General features: G+C 40.3%; 1 protein-coding gene across 3 annotated transcripts in view; it reads right to left on the reverse strand.

The window, feature by feature from the left end:
* Nucleotides 1-22009, reverse strand: part of APOOL (apolipoprotein O like) — a 59187-nt gene that overhangs the window by 12897 nt on the left and 24281 nt on the right. For 2 of the 3 annotated variants that reach the window (XM_073360895.1, XM_073360898.1), the window contains exons 4-8: nucleotides 12669-12723; nucleotides 9667-9765; nucleotides 7178-7269; nucleotides 5600-5716; nucleotides 2522-2717 (exon numbers count right to left, since the gene is read on the reverse strand). In XM_073360895.1, coding sequence (XP_073216996.1) covers nucleotides 2522-2717; nucleotides 5600-5716; nucleotides 7178-7269; nucleotides 9667-9765; nucleotides 12669-12723 — 559 coding nt within the window. The remainder of the gene's footprint in view (nucleotides 1-2521; nucleotides 2718-5599; nucleotides 5717-7177; nucleotides 7270-9666; nucleotides 9766-12668; nucleotides 12724-22009) is intronic. The other variant, XM_073360896.1, reaches the window with a different exon arrangement.

The following is a 22009-nucleotide window of genomic DNA, read 5'->3' on the forward strand; positions in this document are numbered from 1 at the left end:
TCACACCATTTGACTTTATTGGTGATTTCATACGTTTATTAAAATGTGGAGGCAACACACACAGTACAGGGAGGTGAGGCAAAGGGAATGCCTTGTATGAAGTGACTCTCCCAAACCATGTGTAGAGTTTATGGGAAGTGAACCCCATCCAGCCCCTCTGAGCCAAAAAGATAGAAATCTGTTGGCTCCACTGGGGACACGGAACGCCTTCCACCTGGAAATATGGTGACAAATAGGAAAAACTTTATTTTACCTTCTATAAGTATTTATGTTTAATATGAAAGGAGAAGTGGGGGCTGAAGGGACTGAGAAACTGAGAAAGTTATGTATAAAGAGACCCAATAATTCCACAAACTAAAAAAGAAAAAATAAGGGAGCAACGGGATTAAAAAAAGGATTCATATGTTAAAGATTGTATAGCAGGAGATGTCACCCAGGGACATCCTGGTGCCAACTAACAGAGGGCACAGGGGTGCACAGGAGTACATAGATCCCATGGTTCCAAATCTCTACCAAACAGTTCATCAAAGAGAGTCATGTAAAATCTCAACTGAAAGCTTATGTCACATTGACCACTGTAATCACTGTGGAATGTACGTACAGATAACATATAAAGACTTATGTATATATACACAAGCAAAGTTATGCTCTTAGGTATGCGAGTTGGGGCTGGTCACCAGAAGGCAATAAATAAGTTTCTTTCAGGCAGAGATGCTTATCTACCTGTCCGGCTTTATAGGATTGAGTATTGTATACTTCACAATGAAAGCCTATTTGCAGTCTGATCAAGGGAAGAAAAGTCTCCAGGGGAGATGCTAGACAGGAAAAAATAAGCAGCAGGGGATACCCTGTTTACAAGTGAAGACAATGGATCACTGGACATGTCTAGGGGTGCAGAGGTACACCCTATTATGCTTCACCTAGGCTGACAGTATATTTGCTTCATGAAAAAAGGATCACAACCAAGTCTGGCTGAAAAGACTTTAGGGTGACCTAAACTTGATTTGACAAGGGTGTGTTTTGTTAATTAAATCTAGGCTCTAGAATGCGTGTTAGGATTTTGTTTTATATGTAACCATTTCTCTCCAATAATGCTACTTGCTATCACTTGAATCTTTGCTCTTTGTTAAATAAATCTTGCTATCACTTAAATCTTTGCTCTTTGTCTTGTTTTTACCATAAACATATCTAAGTGCTGTGTGTTAAGCGGAGCTGTGATAGGGTATAACTGTTAAGCTGAGTGTACTGTTCCTTTCGGTAGCAGAGGGTCTGGGAATTCTGTAAGTGTCCACTGGGTCAGGGGATGGGCACGCCAGGGAGATGCTCGGAGGACTCAGAGGTTGGAGTGTGCCTACTGTTAACCTGTAAAGAAAGAGTGAGTCATGCAGAGGCCTGGAAGGCAGTGCTTGTGGTGTGAGAGGCTGAACCACAGGAGTCACAGACCAGGCTTCCTCACACTGAGGACAGCTGATAGCAACGTGCCTCAAAACCATGGGTATCCCTGCGAATGTAATGGGGATAAAAACAAACAACAAAAATACACTTTAATAGTAAGCCCCTAACATGTTATGTTTGGTTATATAAAGACAGATGGGCATGCATAAAAGGTGATTGGAGGATATTGGAAGAACTTAATATAATATTTTCAAATTAAAATTAATGTTATCAGTGGTAGGGGAAGCTCTGTTTTACTAGATAAGGCCAATACCACTTTTCGTGATTACTAGGGAAACTATTGTTACTGACAGAAGGACATGAAAATTTCACTTAAATGTCACTATATAGATTAAGTTGTTAATTAAGAGCACATTCAAAGATTTTTCATTATCAGCATGCCATGCAATGGATCCCTTATTGATCACTTAAGATGCATGAAAAGCAACACAGTAAAGAACTAGTGAAAATAAAATACAGTGCTTCACATACAAATTGTGTGTGCTTTGTCAATGCCCTGGGCTAGTACCTCTCAAACCTGTGGCCCCTAGACAGATGGCTAATCACCTGGTGCTGGATCTCCTCTTTGTTTCCAGCTGCTTTTACAGATACCTAGATTTCACACTACAGGAGAGCCAGGATGCCTGTAAAAGCAACTGGAAACAAGGAGAAGCCACACTAGTTGCCTTCACAAGTAAGCTGATGCTATATGTGAGGAAACAGACGTTACCTTCAAGGAATATGATCTTTTAACAAAAGCAAATGCTGCAGTTTCCATAGAGAAGATGTGCAACTGACAGCAAGAAGGATCCATGTGATTGGGAATGGGAAGATAAGTGGTCCACAATACATATTTTTTATTGAGGTGTGGTCTACGGTATGGGATCCCCTATCACCTCTTTGGGCTCTTGATATAGCATACTAAATTGTATGAAGTTTACCACTCTAGGAAGCTAAATTTGACAGCTAGATTTCTAAAGCTAAATTTGACAGGCCTGCTAGAGTTGCTTTTTAAAAAAAGAATAATGAAAAATAATATTAAATAATTCACAATTCACTGCAGTTGATGCTAATTTGAGTTTCGTACCTGAGATGACATTTGGCACTTTTATTTCTGCTGGCAAAGGCACCAGATCTTTCAAACTCTGAATCTTCATTACAGGAGAATCTGTTACAGCAAGTGGTTTTGACTTAACCTCAGATTCAGGGGTTGTTTTATGAATCTCTGCACTTTTATCGTCTCTTACAGCTGGTTCTGGAACTTGTTGCAGGTGTGAACTAGGCTAAATTGCAAATGAACCAAACAAACAAAATAGAACAGTATTTATGTGTATGTTTATTACATTGTTGATAAAGGAAACTACAAAAGAGCTGTCACATTTTAATAAATGATTTCCAGATATTCATTCAGTGTGTACAAAGTTTCATAGTGGATACACAGAAATATGCCAGAAGAAATTAGTGTACTATATGCCTCAATTCACTTCATGTTAGATTCAAATAATTGACAATATTTCCTGATGATGTTGAGATTGTTTGCATAAAATAGGCACCACAATAAGGGGACAGAAGATGCATTTCCTTATACTATCAAGATACAAGGAACTTCAATTTGGACGTATAGAAGCTTGTTTAATGGTTAATGAATTCAACTACTAAGTTTTGATATACCTCTTTTTATCCAAGATATTCAAAAGACTTTACAAAGAAGGGTACAGGTCATTATCTCCTTTTACAGAAGGGAAAACTGAAGCACAGAACAAGGTTAAAGGAATAGGTGGATTTACAGGATAATTGTCAGCCTTATCAAAGTTATTAAGAGACTTGGAGTTTGAATTATCACTAACCACTTTGACCAAGATAACTAACAAACCTCCTGCAGATTATTCTTGATTAGTGATGAGCAACTGTTTAGTTTGGGGCAGGTCTACACTATGGGAGGGATCGACGCTCTGAGATTGATCCACTGGTGGTCGATTTAGCGGGGCTAGTAAAGACCCGCCAAATCGACTGCAGATCGCTCTCCAGTTGACCTCTGTACTCTACCCCAGATGAGAAGAGTAAGGTAAGTTGACAGGAGATTTTCTCCCATCGACCCCGCCCACAGTGCAGACCTCATGGTAACTCAACTTAAGGTATGTTGACTCCAGCTACGTTATTGACGTAGCTGGAGTTGCGTAGCATAGGTCGACTTACCACGGTAGTGTAGACATAGCCTAGGAAACAACTGATCTTATTTAGCAAACTCTGACAGTTTATAATTCTTCTTACCACCCAGTTCTTATTTCCCTAACAGTTTCTCATTATTCAACTGAAATAAAATACTCTTCAGTCAGAATTCTGCTCTTGGTTCTTAATGGAAATAAAACTGAGGATTAACAAAAATGTCAAAAATATATCAGTGTTTTAATAGATATATCAAAATATTTGTTTGTTGGAGTAAACCGAAATGTTTAATTTCTAATCAATTAAACATTCAACTGTATTTCCATATAGTAATTCGATGCCTCACGGAAGTTGTAGTTTGGGCATCTTGTGCCCTCACTTTCTCCTACTGGCTTGACTCTCTAACCGTCTGAAGTGGGTTTTTTACCCACGAAAGCTTATGCCCAAATAAATCTGTTAGTCTTTAAGGTGCCACCAGACTTCTCGTTGTTTTTGTGGATACACAGACTAACACGGCTACCCCCCTGATACTTGTTAACCAGACTACATCTCCCATGATGCAGTGTGGTCTCCTCCTTTGACTGAGCCATGTGGTGCACCAGCAGAAATATAGTCTGGACAGTGAGCTGGGTGCACTGCAGAAAATGGAGCACGAGATGTCCAAAACTATAAGTTTCCTGTGTCTGTGTTCTCATAGGGAAATGCAGTTTCATGTTGAACTGATTCAAAATGTTTTGTTTCTATCAAAAATGCTGAAATGAAATATTTCACCATTTCTGAATCAAAAATTTGTTTTGAACTTTTCATTTGTGAAAAATATTGCTTTCAACTTTTCATCCTAATTCAGGATTTTTTCTTTTTTTTTTTTTTAAATGTTGAAATATCAACATTTCCCTCAGGATAGAAATTCCAATTTTTGCTCACATCTAATTCTTTATTTATTATTATTATTATTATTAAGGTATACAGAAATATTCTCATAAGATTTTTTAAATTGTAAACTGGCATTCAGAACACGCATGTTTCCAAACTAGAGTAAGTCAAATTCACGAATACCTGGAATCTTCAGAACCAATGGAAAAATCTGTATCTTTTTATTCACTAAAATGAAATGTCTTATTTATACTTTGTAATCACAATAAAATAGGTGTGTTCTCGCCAGCTGCCACTTGATTGCCATCCACATGCTAAAAAGCATCACATTTTTCATAAACTGGCAATCATGTTAACAATATCAACAGAGGTGCCAATAGGGTGACCAGACAGCAAGTGTGAAAAATCGGGACAGGGTGGAGGTGGGGGGTAATAGGTGCCTATATAAGACAAAGCCCCAAATAGAGGGACAGTCCCTATAAAATTGGGACATCTGGTCACTCTAGGTGCCAAGGACTTATCCTGCAAACATTTACACATGTTCTTAACTATATTACCATGAGTAGTCCTACTGAAATCAATGAGGTCACTTATAGATAGAAAAGATAAGCATGTCTAAGTGTTTGCAGGTCCATGGCCTAAATAAGGAAAATTAACTATTTTCTTATGGTTGCATCTCCAGATCAATGAGGTGTATTAAAAAGGCAGTAGAGGGAAGCTCACCTAGCTGTTGTGCATGCTGAATATGTTGTATGAGTAAACAGATCTCAAGGTCTATAAATCTGAGATTTGTCACAAACACTACAGTCAAACAAAATTTTTTTAAAAAAAATCACTCTGACTGTAAGCTCTTGGGGCAGGGACTGTCTTTTTGTTCTGTGTTTGTACAGCACCGGGCATAATGGAGTCCTGGTCCAGGACTGGGACTCCTAGGTTCTACAATAATACAAATAAATAACAATGGCAATAAAATATGAGGACCTTTGTGCCTCCTAACACACTTCATTGTGATATTAAATAATATCAACAAACACACCTGTATCTTTTTGCTTAAATTTGCATTTCAAAAATCAATCCAAGGTATTGAACTGAATGACTTAAGTGATCATTCCTGGGAAAAACCTACCTTGGTATCTTCTTTCTGTGTGAGTAGCACTTCTTTCATAGAGGAGTTTTTTGTCCATAGTGATCCTATTGCTTCATAGGTTTGATGGCTTGTGACATATACCTTTTTCCCTGTTATCTAATTTAATTAGTTAAAATGTATTATTTTAACAAGAAGCTTTAAAAATGGTAGGGTTCACAGAACATTTCAAGTAAAGCAAATATTCTCCTTTAATAAACTGTATATTAGCTCCAATACTGGAAGACAGAAAATCTGCATTTCACAAATTTGATGCATCTCAGATCTCCCCCCACTCCCAATCTTATATTATAAATCATGTTTAAATTGTAAATCTGCTGCAGTGTATCCATTTACACAAAATGGATTTAAAACTTAACAAGGGAATAGTGGTTTGAATAAATGAATGCACTAGAAGCTGGAAAAGCAAGAAAAGTCAGACATATCATATGCTACAAACTTGAAACAAAAACGTGACTCATTTAGCTAGATTTTTTTCATTCATGCAAAGACAATCATAGCTAAATTTATGCCCCGTTAAAACAAATCCCATGGTGAGGAAAGATACAACCAAGAAATAAAAGGACCTGATTGAAAGTCGCGAACATTGCTGTTTTGCTTCACAAAGGTCTGAATTTAAATTCTTATTCAGCCCGTAATTATTCAAACTCTGTGAGGTTGCAGCAACATCTGTGGAGTGGCTCTGTAGATAAGCTGCAGCCAGGGAGGATTCTATTTCCTCATTCACAGAGAGCTATGCACAAAGTTTTGGTACTATGGCTATGTATACACTATCCTGCCGTTCGGACTATAAAAGAGCGTAAACAGCAGTGTGCACCAAAGTGCTGTGCTGAAACTCCCCCATGTGGTCACTGAGTGCACAAACTAAAAGGTTCCTCGTTCGCTTTAACATAGTCTTGTCTAAAGGGGACATTTATGCAAACTAGGAACATTTTAGTTCACGCCTACAGCATCCATGCAGGGGAATCACAGTGCAGCACTTTGGTGCACACTGCTATTCACACCCTTGTAGCTGAACTGCGGGGCAGCGTAGTTAAGCCTATAAAAATCAGTATTTTAAGTAGCTAGCAAACAAGCTAACTTCAAGATCACAGTCACAAGAAAAGAGTGAGGGGGATTCCCTGTTTCACATGGATCCAGCACTGGACGTACATTAAAAGAAAGAGCTTCAGAAATGTCACCTGTGTATCCATTGGGCAGTTTCTTGTACAGTATTATTTTAATGCACTGAAATGAGCAGATGTTAAAAAAATGCAATTTTCTGTTAATTAAAAATGTTATTGTATTGTATCTAAAAATGAAACTCTCCTTTCTCCAACTAAGAATTAAATATGGAAAGTAATATTGTATAGGTCAAGTAAATTCAGCCATATTATTCGTTTCTGATGGACATGTAATTAACAACTGTGATGCATCACACACACATAGCGTATAAACTGATGCCAACTCCAAAACCCTGGAAATTAAATACTGCAGATGTGTTGAATATTTCAGTCTCACTCAGTTTAAATATTAATATGTTGATATTTTCACCCTATGAAAGAACAAAACAAAACTTACCTTAGCAAGTACTACTGACTGAGCTGGGTAACAAACGGATACTGCTAAAGTGGCAAGCCCCAGCGGGTAAGCAGTTTTCTTAACTCTAGAACCTGTGTAAACAACACAAATAATTTAAACAGGTACTAGATACAAATGGAACATAGTATTGGATAGCTATAGCTATATAATTTTAACCTCCGACTCTTGGCAACTACCTAGATCAAAATCTATCGCAGGTCTGATTGGCGTAGAGTTGTGTCTGTATTCCAATGGGTCAACTGATGTTTCAGTAAAATTTACTGAATTAAAAAAAATGAGGATATATCTTCAATTATGAAATATTATTAAAATCTTCTATATAACTAGTTCAAATTCCAATGTGTATTATCTTGCATTTATTAAAGAGTTTCCTCTGCTATCATGCTACCCAACTGCCAGGCTCTCTCAGGTTTCTGTGAATACTCATACCCTTCTATGCTCCTCACTATCCTACATAATTTTGTGTTATCTGTTAATTTTACCACCATCACTGTTCCCCCCACCTTTTCCAGGTCACTAATGAATGTATTACACATTTGTCCTATTCCATATCTTTGAGGCAATCTATTGTTAACACTGATCACTAATCCCTACTCTTTGTTTACAGTCTCTTAGCCAATTTCTAATCTATGACAGTTCTTTCATACCAGGACTACTTAAGTTTACTTTAAGTTTCTTTGAAAGCCCAAATAAATTATATCTATTAGTTCTCTTTTACCCACTATTTTGTTGACACACTTAAAATCTAGCAGACAACAGAAGGACAACATTTTCTTGAATGAACTGTACTGTTTTGTCTGTATCATATTCACCTACTTGTAGATGTCATATAACTCTATGTAAGTACTGTTTCAAGTATTTTACCTGGTACTGAAGTAAAAATAATTTGTCAGTAACACACCCCAACACCTGTTTTAAAAGTAAGTACTCGCTACCCTTCAGTGCATAGTACATTACATTAATGAGGCTGCATATTTTAGCTAGCAGCTTAACAATTTCAGTTCACCCTTGGATCTACACTATCCACCCCAGTGATTTGTTGTCCTTTAAGGACTCGATCCTGCCAGCTGTTTCACATGGAACACGGTCTGATTTATCAGTTTGTTCTAGCACTTTTTCTTTTGACCCTTCAAACACTCACAGTGGCTCATTTTTATTACCCACTACCTGTCATTCTATTATGTTTTAAAAATGCCTTTTTTCCCCAAGATCACCTTCCATTGCCAAGTATTTTGGTTCACCGGTTTTGCTTTTAACCTCTACATATCTGATTCCCCTCTGAAATCCCACCCTTAGGTCTAGGCTGTCCTTTCCCCAATTCATTTTGTGGTGCTTAATGCATTTAAATCCCTCTTTTTTATTATACTACCATTGTATAATCCAAACTGTGGGGAATGATTTAGATTTGGGGCTATTTAAAAATCCAAGGAAATAAAGATCATTTGCAAACGTGATGTTCCAGTTATGCCCAGTATTCTCTTTTAATTTGTTGGTGGCTTTACCTAAAAATCACGTTGCTGTAAATTTCTACAATTTACATAATTATTTTCCCTGACATTATTCTTATGAAAATTTCAGAAGGAAAGATTTGTAAATTCTACAGTACTATAATGAAATACAAAGCCTACAATATTATTTCATAATTTTACAAAAATTAAGTCTGGTGATTTTGAATATATATTTCATAATTTTATGAAAATTAAATCCAATGATTGTGGAATACATCACTTTTCTCAAGCACATCTCTGTTCCTGTGTCAGAGCACCCAATTCCCCACTGTCTTATACAGCTCCATTTCAACATTCCATATCACAACTACCATCACTCCGGTTCAGGAGCACTGAGAGAGACTCTTCAGTGTTCACTAGAAATACTTCTCTATTGGCCAGGAGGTTCACTGAGAAGTTTGAAGTGCTCCTTCCTCCAGGAAGACACCTACAACTTATACTGATCCTTTTAAGGAATGGGAGAGGTACTATGTGATGCAGAGAGTATTGAATCTTTTTCATGTGGCTCTAGATTTGCATACCTTTCCCCTGACTGTAGAAACTGTGAATATCATCATTTACATTGTGTGCTGATTTAAATTAATTATCAAATAATAAATTACCAAAGAAAATTAAGGCATTTCTGATGGCACCAAAGGATCCTATATTTCCAATAAAATAATTCTTAAATGATAGAATTAAATATAAAATTGTTATTTTAAATGAATAAATTAAACAAAGCTGAAAAAAGAAATGAAAAAAAAAGTCTGTTGGTATCCCCTCTACATAATATAAAGATCTGAAATCTTGGCTTGTTTGTTTTTAAAACTACGTAACTGTTCACAAGTGTTCAAAAGGTTTGTTACCAAAACTTAAGTGAAAATTTCAGAAAGCACAAAATAAAGTACTGTTAAATTAAAGACGTGTCATACAATTACCAATCTGACAGTGTTTGAAAAAACAAAAAACAAAAAACCATACCTTTTCTTGCCAGAACTAAACCAGTTAAACCTGAAATTGTAATTACAGCAACTTTTGGAAGAAATTCTGGAGGTGGATTCTTCAGATAAACGTACGTATCTTTAAAAAAAAAATGAATCAAAACAGCTATGATATAACAATTGAAGATTAGTCAATTTGTTCTCTCCCCCCCCCCCCCATTTTAAGAGAGAGCAGTAAAGTCATGTCTATGAAAATCCGAATGCTGAGGTAGCTCCATCTCACAACTGGATCTGCTACTGCGGATACGTGCATCCGTGTCAAGCTCCACTGACTTATTTTGCAGGTGCACACATGGGAGTCAGCACTGCAGTATCAGGATACCGATGTGTCATTCATAAAATATACATTTTACAAAGTTCACAGTCATGCTCTTTAGATACCTTTTTGTATTTACTAAAATGTTAGCACTTGTTTCTAATGCAAGTGACAAAGTTTTTAGTTTTCAATGCATGTTAAAAATGTATTTAAAAATTGGTGAAAGGAGATGCCACTATGCTGGTGTTTCTTGATTTTTTAAATAATACTACTACTTGTATATAGCGCTTTTCATCAGTAGATCTCAAAATCTTTCACAATCTTGAACGTATGGATTCTTGCAATGCCCCTTTGACATAGGGAAGTTTCATTATCCCCATTTTTACAGAACTGAAGCCCAGAGAGACTTGCCCAAGGTCACACAGGAGGTCTCCAGTGGAGCAGGGAACTGAACTGTGCTCGTCCAAATCCTAAGCTAGTGCCCATAGGTGCCGACTCTGTGGGTGCTCTGGGGCCAGAGCACCCACGGGGAAAAATTGGTGGGTGCTCTGAACCCACTGGCAGCCAAGCTCCCCACCCCAGCTCACCTCAGCCTCTGCCTCCTACCCTGAGCGTGCCACGTCCCTGCTTCTCCTCCGAGCGCTTGCCGCCGCAAACAGCTGTTCCACAACATAACAAGCTCTGGGAGGGAGGGGGAAGGAGTGGCAATGTGGCACGCTCAGGGGAGGAGGCGGGAAAGAGGCAGGGCCTGGGCGGGGATTTGGGGAAGGGGTTGGAATATGGGCAGGGAGTAAGCGGAGTTGGGGCGTGGACGCTGGGGAAGGGGTTGGAACGGGGTCGGGGGAAGGTCAAGCACCCACCGGCGCCAGCACAAGTTGGCGCGTATGCTAATAATGCCCTAACCACTGGACCATCTTTTGTTTCTTTTTAATGAAACTTATTTTCCACGGGTAATTTCAGAAATGCATCTTTAATACAAAGAGTATTTTTTAATCTTCAATGCCAGAATTAGGACCAAACTGTGAAGTGTAAATGAGAACTAAAATAAGGAAGCAAGGGAAAGGAATTCTTCTCACTTATACAGCAGTTTGGTGTACAGCAACTGTGTAGCCTCCTCCCTGCTGCTTACGGTTGCCAGGTGTCCGGTTTTTGACTGGAACACGTGGTCGAAAAGGGACCCTGGTAGGTCTAGTCAGCACCACCGACTGGGCCATTAAAAGTCCAGTCGGCAGTGCTGCAGGGCTAAGGCAGGCTAGTCTGTACCTGTCCTGGCACCGCACTGCACCCCGGAAGTGGCCAGCAGGTCCAGCTCCTAGGCAGGGCGGCCACGGGGCTCCACGCGCTGCCCTTGCCCCGAGCACCAGCTCTGCAATCCCACTGGCTGGGAATTGTGGCCAATAGGAGCTGGTGGGGCAGTGTCTGCGGGCGAGAGCAGTGCGGGGAGCCTCCTGGCCTGCCCGCCAAGGAGCCAGACCTGCTAGCTGCTTCTGGGGCACAACATAGAGCCAGGACAGACAGGGAGCCTGCCTTAGCCCCACTGCACCACTGACTGGGAGCCACCCAAGGTAAGCCCGCACCCCAACCCTGAGCCCCAACCCTGGAGCCCTCTCCTGCACCCCAACCCCCTCATCCCCGGCCCCAGTCCAGAGCCCACACCCACCGTCCGTACCCCCTCTTACACCCCAACCCCCTGCTTCAACCCGCAGCCCCCTCTCCTATTGCAAATCCCTTGGCCCCACGCCCCAGCCTGGAGGCCCGCCACCCCCCTCCACACCACAGACCGCTCATCTCCAGCCCCACTCCATAGCCTGCACCCCCAGCCGGAGTGCTCACCCCATCCCACACTCCAACTCCCTACCCCACCCTGGACCCCCCTCCCGCACCCTGAACCCCTCATTCCTGGGCCTACCCGAGAGCCCGCACCCTCAGTTAGAGTCTTCACTCCCTCCCACACCCCAACCCTCTGTCCCAGCCCAGTGAAAGTGAGTGAGGGTGGGGGAGAGCGAGCCTCTGAGGGAGGGGGAATGTAGTGAGTGGGGGACGGGACCTCAGGGAAGTAGTGGGCAAGGGTGTTCAGTTTTGTGCAATTAGGAAGTTGGCAACCCTACTGCTGCTATCACAGCTATGGATTGTAATAAGAATTGGACTACTTATACACCACCTATGTGGAGGTTTACACATGTGATGCCACTCCCCAAACCATGCTCTGTGCTGCTAAGAGAAAGCACTAAGAAGAAAAGTTCTTCAGCATGTAGCACACTGGGGATATAGAGACACTCGGGACGTAGAGACACACTGTATCATCAGCTTCTTGCTCCATTCCCCTTTTATCCAACCCTGCAGTAGAATCATGAAAGTTCTATGATATTTAGAAGCTTCTGAACCTACTGAGGGATTGGGTAGCATTTGGCCTCAAAATGTCATCTAATATTAAAATCAAAGGAATTACAGACAAGCTAAGTTGGTTGAGTCATAATTACAAAATGACATTCGGAACTTCCTTTTCATTTTCAAACAAGAGACTATGGTAAATAGCATGAAGCCAGCTTCTAGGGAAGGCATGTGTGCCCCTTCTGTTTTATTGATTCTTGTGTTTGCTCTAGTACAATATCAATATTTTTGATAGAATTTGCTGTTCTCCAGTATAAACCAGCTTTGTAACTTTCATAGCCAAACAATGAGCAAGAAGAGACTAGTTTTAAATTTTGACTATATGACTCACCTACCTTTTCCAAACTGTATGGAATCCATTATCCCATTTTTAACAAAGACATAGGCATCCTACACAAAAGAAAATTTAGATAAAGTGAACTCTGTTTTTGAGTCAAAGTCTTCAATGCCATTGATACAACACTAACACACTGGACTACATACTTTTCCACTCTGGCCAAAGAGAATTGATTAATTACATAACACATAAAAGAAACAGATCACTCAAAAAGCTTTTAGAACAAAAAAACGCAGAGATACATTGTCTGTACTGGGAGCAAAGTAGAAATGTATGTTTAAATTATATATGGATGGTGTGACAGATATTGCAACCATGTGGAATATCTTTGAGGACCACATTGTATTAAGCATATGAATGGTTTATATATATCACTGTGGGCCAGGGACTGAATTCAGCTCCAGGGGGAAACGGTTGCTACAGCTCTGTCAGGACCAGAGCATGTCCAAGCATGTGAACAAGGGGGATCCAGTGGATATAGTGTATTTAGATTTTCAGAAAGCCTTTGACAAGGTCCTCACCAAAGCCTCTTAAGCAAATCATCACTTAAGCAGTCATAGGATAAGAGGGAAGGTTTTCTCATGGACTGGTAACTGGTTAAAAGTTAGGAAACAAAGGGTAGGAATAAATGGTCAGTTTTCAGAATTGAGAAAGGTAAATAGTGGTGTCCCCCAGGGGTCTGTACTGGCCCCAGTCCTATTTAACATATTCATAAATGATCTGGAAAAAGGGGTAAACAGTGAGGTGGCAAAATTTGCAGATGATACAAAACTACTCAAGATAGTTAAGTCCCAGGCAGACTGCGAAGAGCTACAATAGGATCTCTCAAAACTGGGTAACTGGGCAACAAAATGGCACATAAACAACAAGGAGTCCAGTGGCATCTTAAAGACTAACAGATTTATTTGAGCATAAGCTTTCGTGGGTAAAAATCCACTTCTTCAGATGCCCATGAAAGCTTATGCTCAAATAAATCTGTTAGTCTTTAAGGTGCCACCGGACTCCTTGTTGTTTTTGTGGATACAGACTAAAACAGCTACCCTCTGATACTTGTCACCATAAAATGGCACATGAAATTCAATGTTGATAAATGCAAATTAATGCACATTGGAAAACATAATCCCACCTATAATATAAAATGATGGGGTCTAAAGTAGCTGTTACCATTCAAGAAAGAGATCGTGGAGTCATTGTGGATAGTTCTCTGAAAACATCCACTCAATGTGCAGCGGCAGTCAAAAAAGTGAACAGAATGTTAGGAATTATTAGGAAAGGGATAGATAATAAAACAGAAAATATCATCTTGCTTCTATATAAATCCATGGTATGCCCACATCTTGAATACTGCGTGCAGATGTGGTCACATCTCAAAGAAAATATATTGGACTTGGAAAAGTTCAGAAAAGGGTAACATAAATGATTAGGGGTATGGAACGGCTGCCATATGAGGAGAGATTAATAAGACTGGGACTTTTGAGCTTGGAAAAGAGATAACTAAGGTGTGATATGATAGAGGTCTATAAAATCATGACTGGTGTGGAGAAAGTAAGTAAAGAAGTGTTATTTACTCCTTCTCATAAACACAAGAACTAGGGGCCACCAAATGAAATTAATAGGCAGCAGGTCTAAAACAAAGAAAAGGAAATCAACCTGTGGAACTCTTTGCCAGAAGATGTTGTGAAGGCCAAGACTATAACTGGGTTCAAAAAAGAACTATACAAGTTCCTGGAGGATAGGTCCGTCAACAGCTATTAGCCAGGATGGGCAGGAATGGTGTCCCTACCCTCTGTTTGCCAGAAGCTGGGAATGGACGACAGGGGATTCAACACTTGGTGATTACCTGTTCTGTTCATTCCCTCTAGAGCACCTGGCATTGGCCACTATTGGAAGACAGGATACTGGGCTAGATGGACCTTTGCTCTGACCCAGTATGGCCGTTCTTATTTTCTTAACTAAGAACAGTGCGTGTGTGTGGGAGGGGGGGGGGTTAAAGGTGAATCACACAGTTTATAAACACCTCCAGAGAGGTACCACCCATTGGGAGGCTTCCACATACTGGTTACAACTGGGTTTTCCAGAGTCCCACAGATAGGACCTACTGTCCTATAGGGGCCCTAATCCTTGTAGTAAGATTAGAAAGACTTTGGCCGATGCAGGCCCCAAAATGCTGATGGGCGACTACTGGTAGATTTAATCACACACTAAACATATTTATTGGGTTTTTTATGCTTTCTCCTTAAGAATAAATGGGCTTGCTTAGAAAGAGTGGTGTGGTAGCTTGTGACAGCTGGCAATACCCCGTTCATAGCCCTGAGAGAGAAAACACCACACAAGTGCTGGCCTTTAGGCTGACTGCCTTGCTAGGGATATTGCAGTGTAAGGCAGGGAGCTGTGCAGCTTAAAACTTCACAGTCAGAAAGGAATGGGACAAAGATCCCTGCCCAGAGACAGGTAACAGGAGACTTGACTGGGCACTCATGAAATGGACCACAGATGGGGATACACAGGCACTTTCCCTGAAACCACGAAAGATAGTACCTTTTAAAATACCCACACACATACACACACAATAGCTCTTGTACATACTGAAAGTTTTTCCAAATTTCACCACAACCAAGGTATTCTTTAAAAAAAAAAATTGTACAGTAATTAAAAAAAAAAAAATCTAGGGAGCAAAAAATAGAGCACCAACTGTAAAAAGTTATTCTTCATTGAATTTGAAATATGTAATATTATTCAATATAATAGTATTCAAAATTGATTTTTCCCCATATAGTAAAATTATGCTGGTAGGGAAAAATTCCAACTTTTCTATGTGCAGTTATACCTAATGTTTAACTCCTCTATAAACTTAAAGATTATATGATGTACAATAGTGATTCGTATTGAGTTATTTGTGTTCAGTGATATAGCCTAGTCAGATGTGCAACCTAGCCTCAGAAAGTAATTTACCAGTTAATTCTGTTGACATCCAACAAGAGAACAATTCAAATGTACTAGTCCACAGCAAAATTTCAGCTTGGTCAAAAGTCATATTTAAGATTTTTCTTGAAGTAATAAAGGAAAATATAGTCCGACAGCCTATAGTTTGAATCATCATAGTGATACTTACTAAGCATAGCAAGAATTAGTATACTGCACATGCTTCAGAACATCGATTAACTTCAGATTGTAAGGTATAATTCTATTTCTTTTATGAGAAATTTTGTTGCAATCAATTTTTGAATTTATACCACAGGGGGTCACTGCTATTCAAGTGCTGAAATATTAAAAACCATTTTAGAAACCTTTTAATCTAATATAGAGAAAAAGTTTGATATTTTAATTGTGAATGTTTTAGGACCAAATCCTTGTTTCAGTGAAATCTCCCATTGATTTAAATGGAATGGGGATTTGACCTTGAGTAAGTACTCAAGACAACGATTATGGTTACATTTTCCCAAGTGCCTACATGATTTAGAGGCTTTTTGAACATGGGACTTGTCATGTAGATGCTTTTGAAAATTTTGCCCCAAGAATCTAAATAAAAAAATAATATATATCAAATGGAAGAAAGGGGGAGTTGATAGTAATGAATATAAATCAGAAGTTAGGAATTGCAGAAAATTGATAAGGGAAGTCAAGGGACACAAGAAGAAATTTATTACCAGTAGACTTAGGGACAATAAGGAGTTTTTAAAATATATTAGGAACAAAAAGAATCTGACAATGACATTAGTCCATTACTAGATGGGAATGGTAGAATTATCAATAATAATCAGAAAACGCAGAAGTGTTCAGTACAAATTTGTTCTGCATTTGGGGAAACACAGATGACACAGTTTCATCATATAGTTATAACATACTTTCCATTCCACCAGCATATCTGGAGAACATTAAACAGAACCTACTAAAGTTAGACTTTTTAAAATCAGCAGGTCCAAATAACTTACATCCAAGAGTTTTAAAAGTGATAGTTGAGCAGCTCACTGGACCATTAACGCTAATTTTCAATAAGTCTTGCAGCACCACAGTTGTTCCAGAAAACTGGAAGAAAGCCAGTGTTGTACCCATTTTTAAAAAGAGTAAATGGGATGATCCAGGTAATTACCGGACAGTCAGCTTAACATTGATCTTTGGCAAGATAACGGAGCGGCTGATACGGGACACGATTAATGAAGAATTAAAGGAGAGTAATGTGATTAATGTAAATCATTATGCGTTTAAAAAAACTAGAACCTGCCAAACTTACTTAATATCTTTTTTTAAACGAGATTACAAGTTTGGTTGATAAAGTTAATAGTGTTGTCATAATACACTTCTTTTACAGGTTTGACTTGGTACCATGCACCATCTTGATTCACAAACTAGAATGATGTAAAATTAACATGGCACACATTAAATGGATTAAAAACAGGCTAACTAATAGGTCTCAAAATGTAACTGTAAATGAGGAAATCATCATCAAGTAGGATTGTTTCCAGTGTGGATCCTGCAGGGGATTGGCTTTTAGCCCTATATTATTAAACATTTTTAACAAGGACCTGGAAGAAAACAAAATCATCACAAAAAATCTGATTAGAAAAATTGTGAGAGTGGTAAATAATGAAGAGAAGAGCTCACTGACTCAGAGCAATGTGGATCGCTTGGTAAACTGGGTGCAACCAAACAATTTGTGTTTTAATATGGTGAAATATAATGTATACATCTAAACAAAGAATGTAGGTCAAACTTACTTGATGGGGGACTCTATCCTGGGAAGCAATGACTCTGAACGACATCTGGGAGTTGTGGTGAAAAATCAGCTCAACATGAGCTCCCAGTGCTAATCTGTGGCCAAAAAAGCTAATGCAATCCTGGGATACATACACAGGGGAATCTCAGGTAGGAGTAGAGAGGTTATTTTACCTCTTTATTTGGCTCTGGCAATTGCTGCTGGAATACTAAGTCCAGGTCTGGCACCCACAATTCCAGAAGGATGTTGATAAATAGGAGAGTGTTGAGAGAAGAGCCATGAGAACGATTAAAGGATTAGAAAACCAGCTTTACAGTTACAGTGTCATGGATATAGGGGGAAGGATAGCAACCTTTATGCATCCTTGGCAGCTTTACTGGATTGCCTTACCTGTAAAGGGTTAAGCAGTTCAAAGAAACTAGCTGGCACCTGACCAGAAGGACCAATGAGAAAAGAAGACACTTTCAAACCTGAGGAGGAAGGATTTGTTTTTGTTCTGTGTGTTGTTCCCTCTCTGGGCAGAGGGAGAAGCCAAGCAGATACAATGTTTCCTGAAAAAATATACCTGGAATAATCCATGTAAAACCACAGAAACTGTGAGTAGGGCAAGGAAATGCATTAGGTTATCTTTTGTTTGGCTTGTGAATTTTCCTATGCTACAGAGGTAGTTTCATTCCTGTTTCTGGAACTGTGAAGCTGAGCCCAGAGGGGAATCCTCTGTGTTTTAAATCTTTTTATTACTCTGTAAAGTTACCTTCCATCCTGATTTTCCAGGTGTGATTCTTTTACTTTTTTCTTTATAAATAAAGTTCTTCTTTTAAGAACCTGATTGATTTCAGTGTCCTGAAGACAAAGGGTCTGGTCTGTGCTCACACTGCTAAGGCAACTGGTTGGTATATTATTCTCAAGCCTCCCCAGGAAAAGGGGTGAAGGGACTTGCGTGGATAGGGATTCCAAGTGACCCTTCCCTGAATTGTTGTGTGAACCACTTGGTGGTGGCAGCAATACTGTCCAAGGACAAGGAAAGGAATTTCTGCCTTGGGGAAGTTTTAACCTAAGATGGTAGAATATAAGTTTAGGGGGTCTTTCATGGGGTCCCCAAATCTGTACCCCAAGAGTTCAGAGTGTGTGTGTGGAGGAACCCTGACAGACCATCTCAAAGAGCTCATTATATTTAGCTTAACAAAGAGAAGGTTAACAGGTGCCTGGATTACAGTTTATAGATATCTACATGGAGAACAAATATTAAATAATGGACTCTTCAATCTAGCTGAGCAAGGTACAACATGTTCCAGTGGCTGGAAGCTGAAGATCAACAAATTCATACTGGAAATAAAACGTACATTTTTAACAGTGAGGGTAATTAACCACTGGAACAATTTACCAAGGGCTTTGGCAGATTATCCATCACTGACAAAATTTTAAATCAAGATTGGATTTTTTTCTGAAAGATATGCCCTAGCACAAGGGTGGGCAAACTTTTTGGCCCGAGGGCCACATTGCGATTGCAAAACTGTATTGAGCGCCGGGGAGGGAAAGCTGTGCCTCCCCAAACAGCCTGGCCCCCATCCCCTATCCTCCTCCTCCACCTTCCCACCCCTGACTGCCCCCCTCAGAACCCCCAACCCATCCAACCCCCTCTGCTCCTTGTCACCTGACCACCCACTCCTGGGATCCCCTGCCCCTGACCACACCCCTGGGACCCCACCCCCTATCCAACCCCCCATTCAACCCCCCCTACTCCCTGTCCCCTGACTGCCCCAAATCCTATCCACACCCCCACCCCCTGACAGGCCCCCCAGGACTCCCATGCCTATCCAACTCCCCCTCCCAACTGTCCCGACCCCTATCCAAACCCCCGGCTCCTGACAGCCCTCCCCCCCCCAGGACTCCCACACATATCCAACCCCCCTGTTCCCCATCCCCTGACCGCCTCCCCAGGACTCCCACGCCTGTCCAACCCCCCCGTTCCCCACCCCATGTCTGGCCCCCATCCAATGCCACCGCTCCCCACCCCCTTACCATGCCGTTCAGAGTGGCAGGAGCTCGCAGCCCTGCCACCCGGCCAGAGCCAGCCACGTCGTCCGGCAAGAGCGGTGGGCCAGAGCACTGGCAGCTCAGCAAGTGGAGGCTGCGGGGGAGCGGGGACAGCAGGGGAGGGGCCAGAAGCTAGCCTCCCAGTCCGGGAGCTCAGGGGCCAGGCACGATGGACCCATGGGCTGTAGTTTGCCCATCTCTGCCCTAGGAACGATTTTTGAGGCCATTCTAGGCATGTATTATACAGGCGGTCAGACTAGATGATTAGAATGGTCCAATCTGGCCTTGGAATCTATGAATTATCCCTACGTACATGAATAACCATACTCAGTAGTACTCATAGGTATACGTGTTTACACAACTGGGGCTTAAAAGTAACAACGCTTACGAAATGTAAGAAAACTCTACTTTGCACAGTTTCTTCAGGTTATTTACTTCCCTTCCTTTAACCTGATTATTTAGTATCAAAGATTGTTTTGGCTGATTTACTTATTATGGAATCTTTCTTTGTCTTAAAATAGAATCATACTTAAAGCATATCAGAGGTAGTTCATGTTGTGCTATAAATGCAAACAAAATTTACATACCTTAAATAAAATAATCTTGCACTACTTTATAAATATTAATTAAAAATCCTCATGACAACAGCCCTGTGGTGATGAGAAAATGGAACATATTTTATAAAATAAGCAATATATTTATTGGCATTTAATGTATATTTACACTAGAAGATCACGAGATCATATCATATTGCCAAAGTTAACATCCACCGTTAATTTGGTTAAGGGACACTGTGACACTCTGAACCTCAAAGTAGCACCCTGGAACCCCCATATTCACCGCTGTAATAGTATTATCCTATGTTTTGAACAAAGTATGCCTTGTATGGTATCATTTTGTAAGTCTTGAGATGTTGAATAATAATAAACTGTTGAATTGTACATACTATCATTGTATGTGAAGTTATGAAGTATTTCTGTGTGTGTTATTGAAATACGTTATGAGGTTGGTTTCAGAGTAACAGCCGTGTTAGTCTGTATTCGCAAAAAGAAAAGGAGGACTTGTGGCACCTTAGAGACTAACCAATTTATTAGAGCATGCTCGGGGGTCGCATAACTAGTTATGCGACCCCCGAGCATGCTCTAATAAATTGGTTAGTCTCTAAGGTGCCACAAGTCCTCCTCCTCTTGTTATGAGGTTGGGAACACCCAAAACCAGCCTTTAAATTACAAAGGAATAGTTATCAATAGCCAGACAGTTGTTAACGGCTCATCAGTACACAATCTGCTATCCCAGAGGCTTCTTGGAGGCGGCATGTACATAATAGAGACTGCTTGACCAATGGGGATTGCCTGACCCCCACATCAGAGCAAGAATCTTTTCAGCAAGCTAGAAGTACAAAAGAGACACGGTGACATCACTTGGCCTCCCCCCTCCAACTCAACTTCTGGAAGACAAAGACTTTGAACTGGGAAAGTTCGGTCTTAGGCTGGAAGGGAGTCCCAGTCTGTGTATTGAGGAACTGTAACCTACTTGTACCATCTGTCAGAGTGAGAAAAGCTGTTTGATTCAGACCTCCCTTAGACTGAAAGTTTAGGATTTAGAATGCATGTTTACTTTTTATTTTCTTAAGTTAATGATCTCTGACCTTTATGCCTACTACTTATAATAATTCAAAATCTACCTTTCCGCAGTTAATAAACTTATTTTAAAGTTTTATCTTACCAGTGAGTTTGTCTAAAGTGCTTGGGAAATTTCAGCTCAAAATTACAAAGGCTGGTGCATGTCCACTTTCCTATGAAGAAGTGGCAAACTAAGTAATGAACCTACACTGGTCATGCTTCTGACCAGTGCAAGACAAAACAATTCTGGGGTGCAAGACTGGGGAACAGGAAGAAATTGGCTGGAGCCTCTCTATTGATGGTTCATGAGTGACTGGGAGATCATTCATGTAACAGAGTTGGGTGTGTCCCTGCCTATGATGTCTGTGTAAGTGCAGTGCAAATCAGAGGCTTGTAGCTTGACATCAGCATCACAGTGTGAGAAGCAACCCAGGTTGGTGGGACACAGGGCTCAGTAGTCTCACAATACAGGTTTCAACCCAGGGACCCCGTCACAGTACACACTCCCATATCAAATGGCACGAGGGAACCAATTTAAAGCTTTAGCAGCTTTTTACCTTTTGGCATGCATTGTACACAACTTGAAAGCAAGGAGTGCTGTGGTTTCCACAAAGTGCTCAGCAAAACATCCTGAAGCTATATCTATGGGAAAACTACAAATTATGGAGGATTACATGGATTCACTGAGAGTTAGACCTGGTGTACACTAGGAACTATTGCCAGTATAGTAATGTTGCTTAGGGATGTGATTATTTTTATTACATTTTTATGCTGGCAAACCTCCTAATGGAGATGCAGCTTATACCAGCAAACGAGTGCTTCTGATGGTATTGCTTATGCTGATTTCCCAAGCAAAATAAACTATGCCAGCAAATTCACATTTTGCCAGAATAACTGCATCTACAGTAGAGTTTTTCCAGTCCAGAAGTGTCATAAAAAAAATAAATAACCCAAGCAACATTTCTA

The sequence above is a fragment of the Lepidochelys kempii genome, chromosome 9 (assembly GCF_965140265.1).
Source record: "Lepidochelys kempii isolate rLepKem1 chromosome 9, rLepKem1.hap2, whole genome shotgun sequence".
NCBI lineage: Eukaryota > Metazoa > Chordata > Testudines > Cheloniidae > Lepidochelys > Lepidochelys kempii.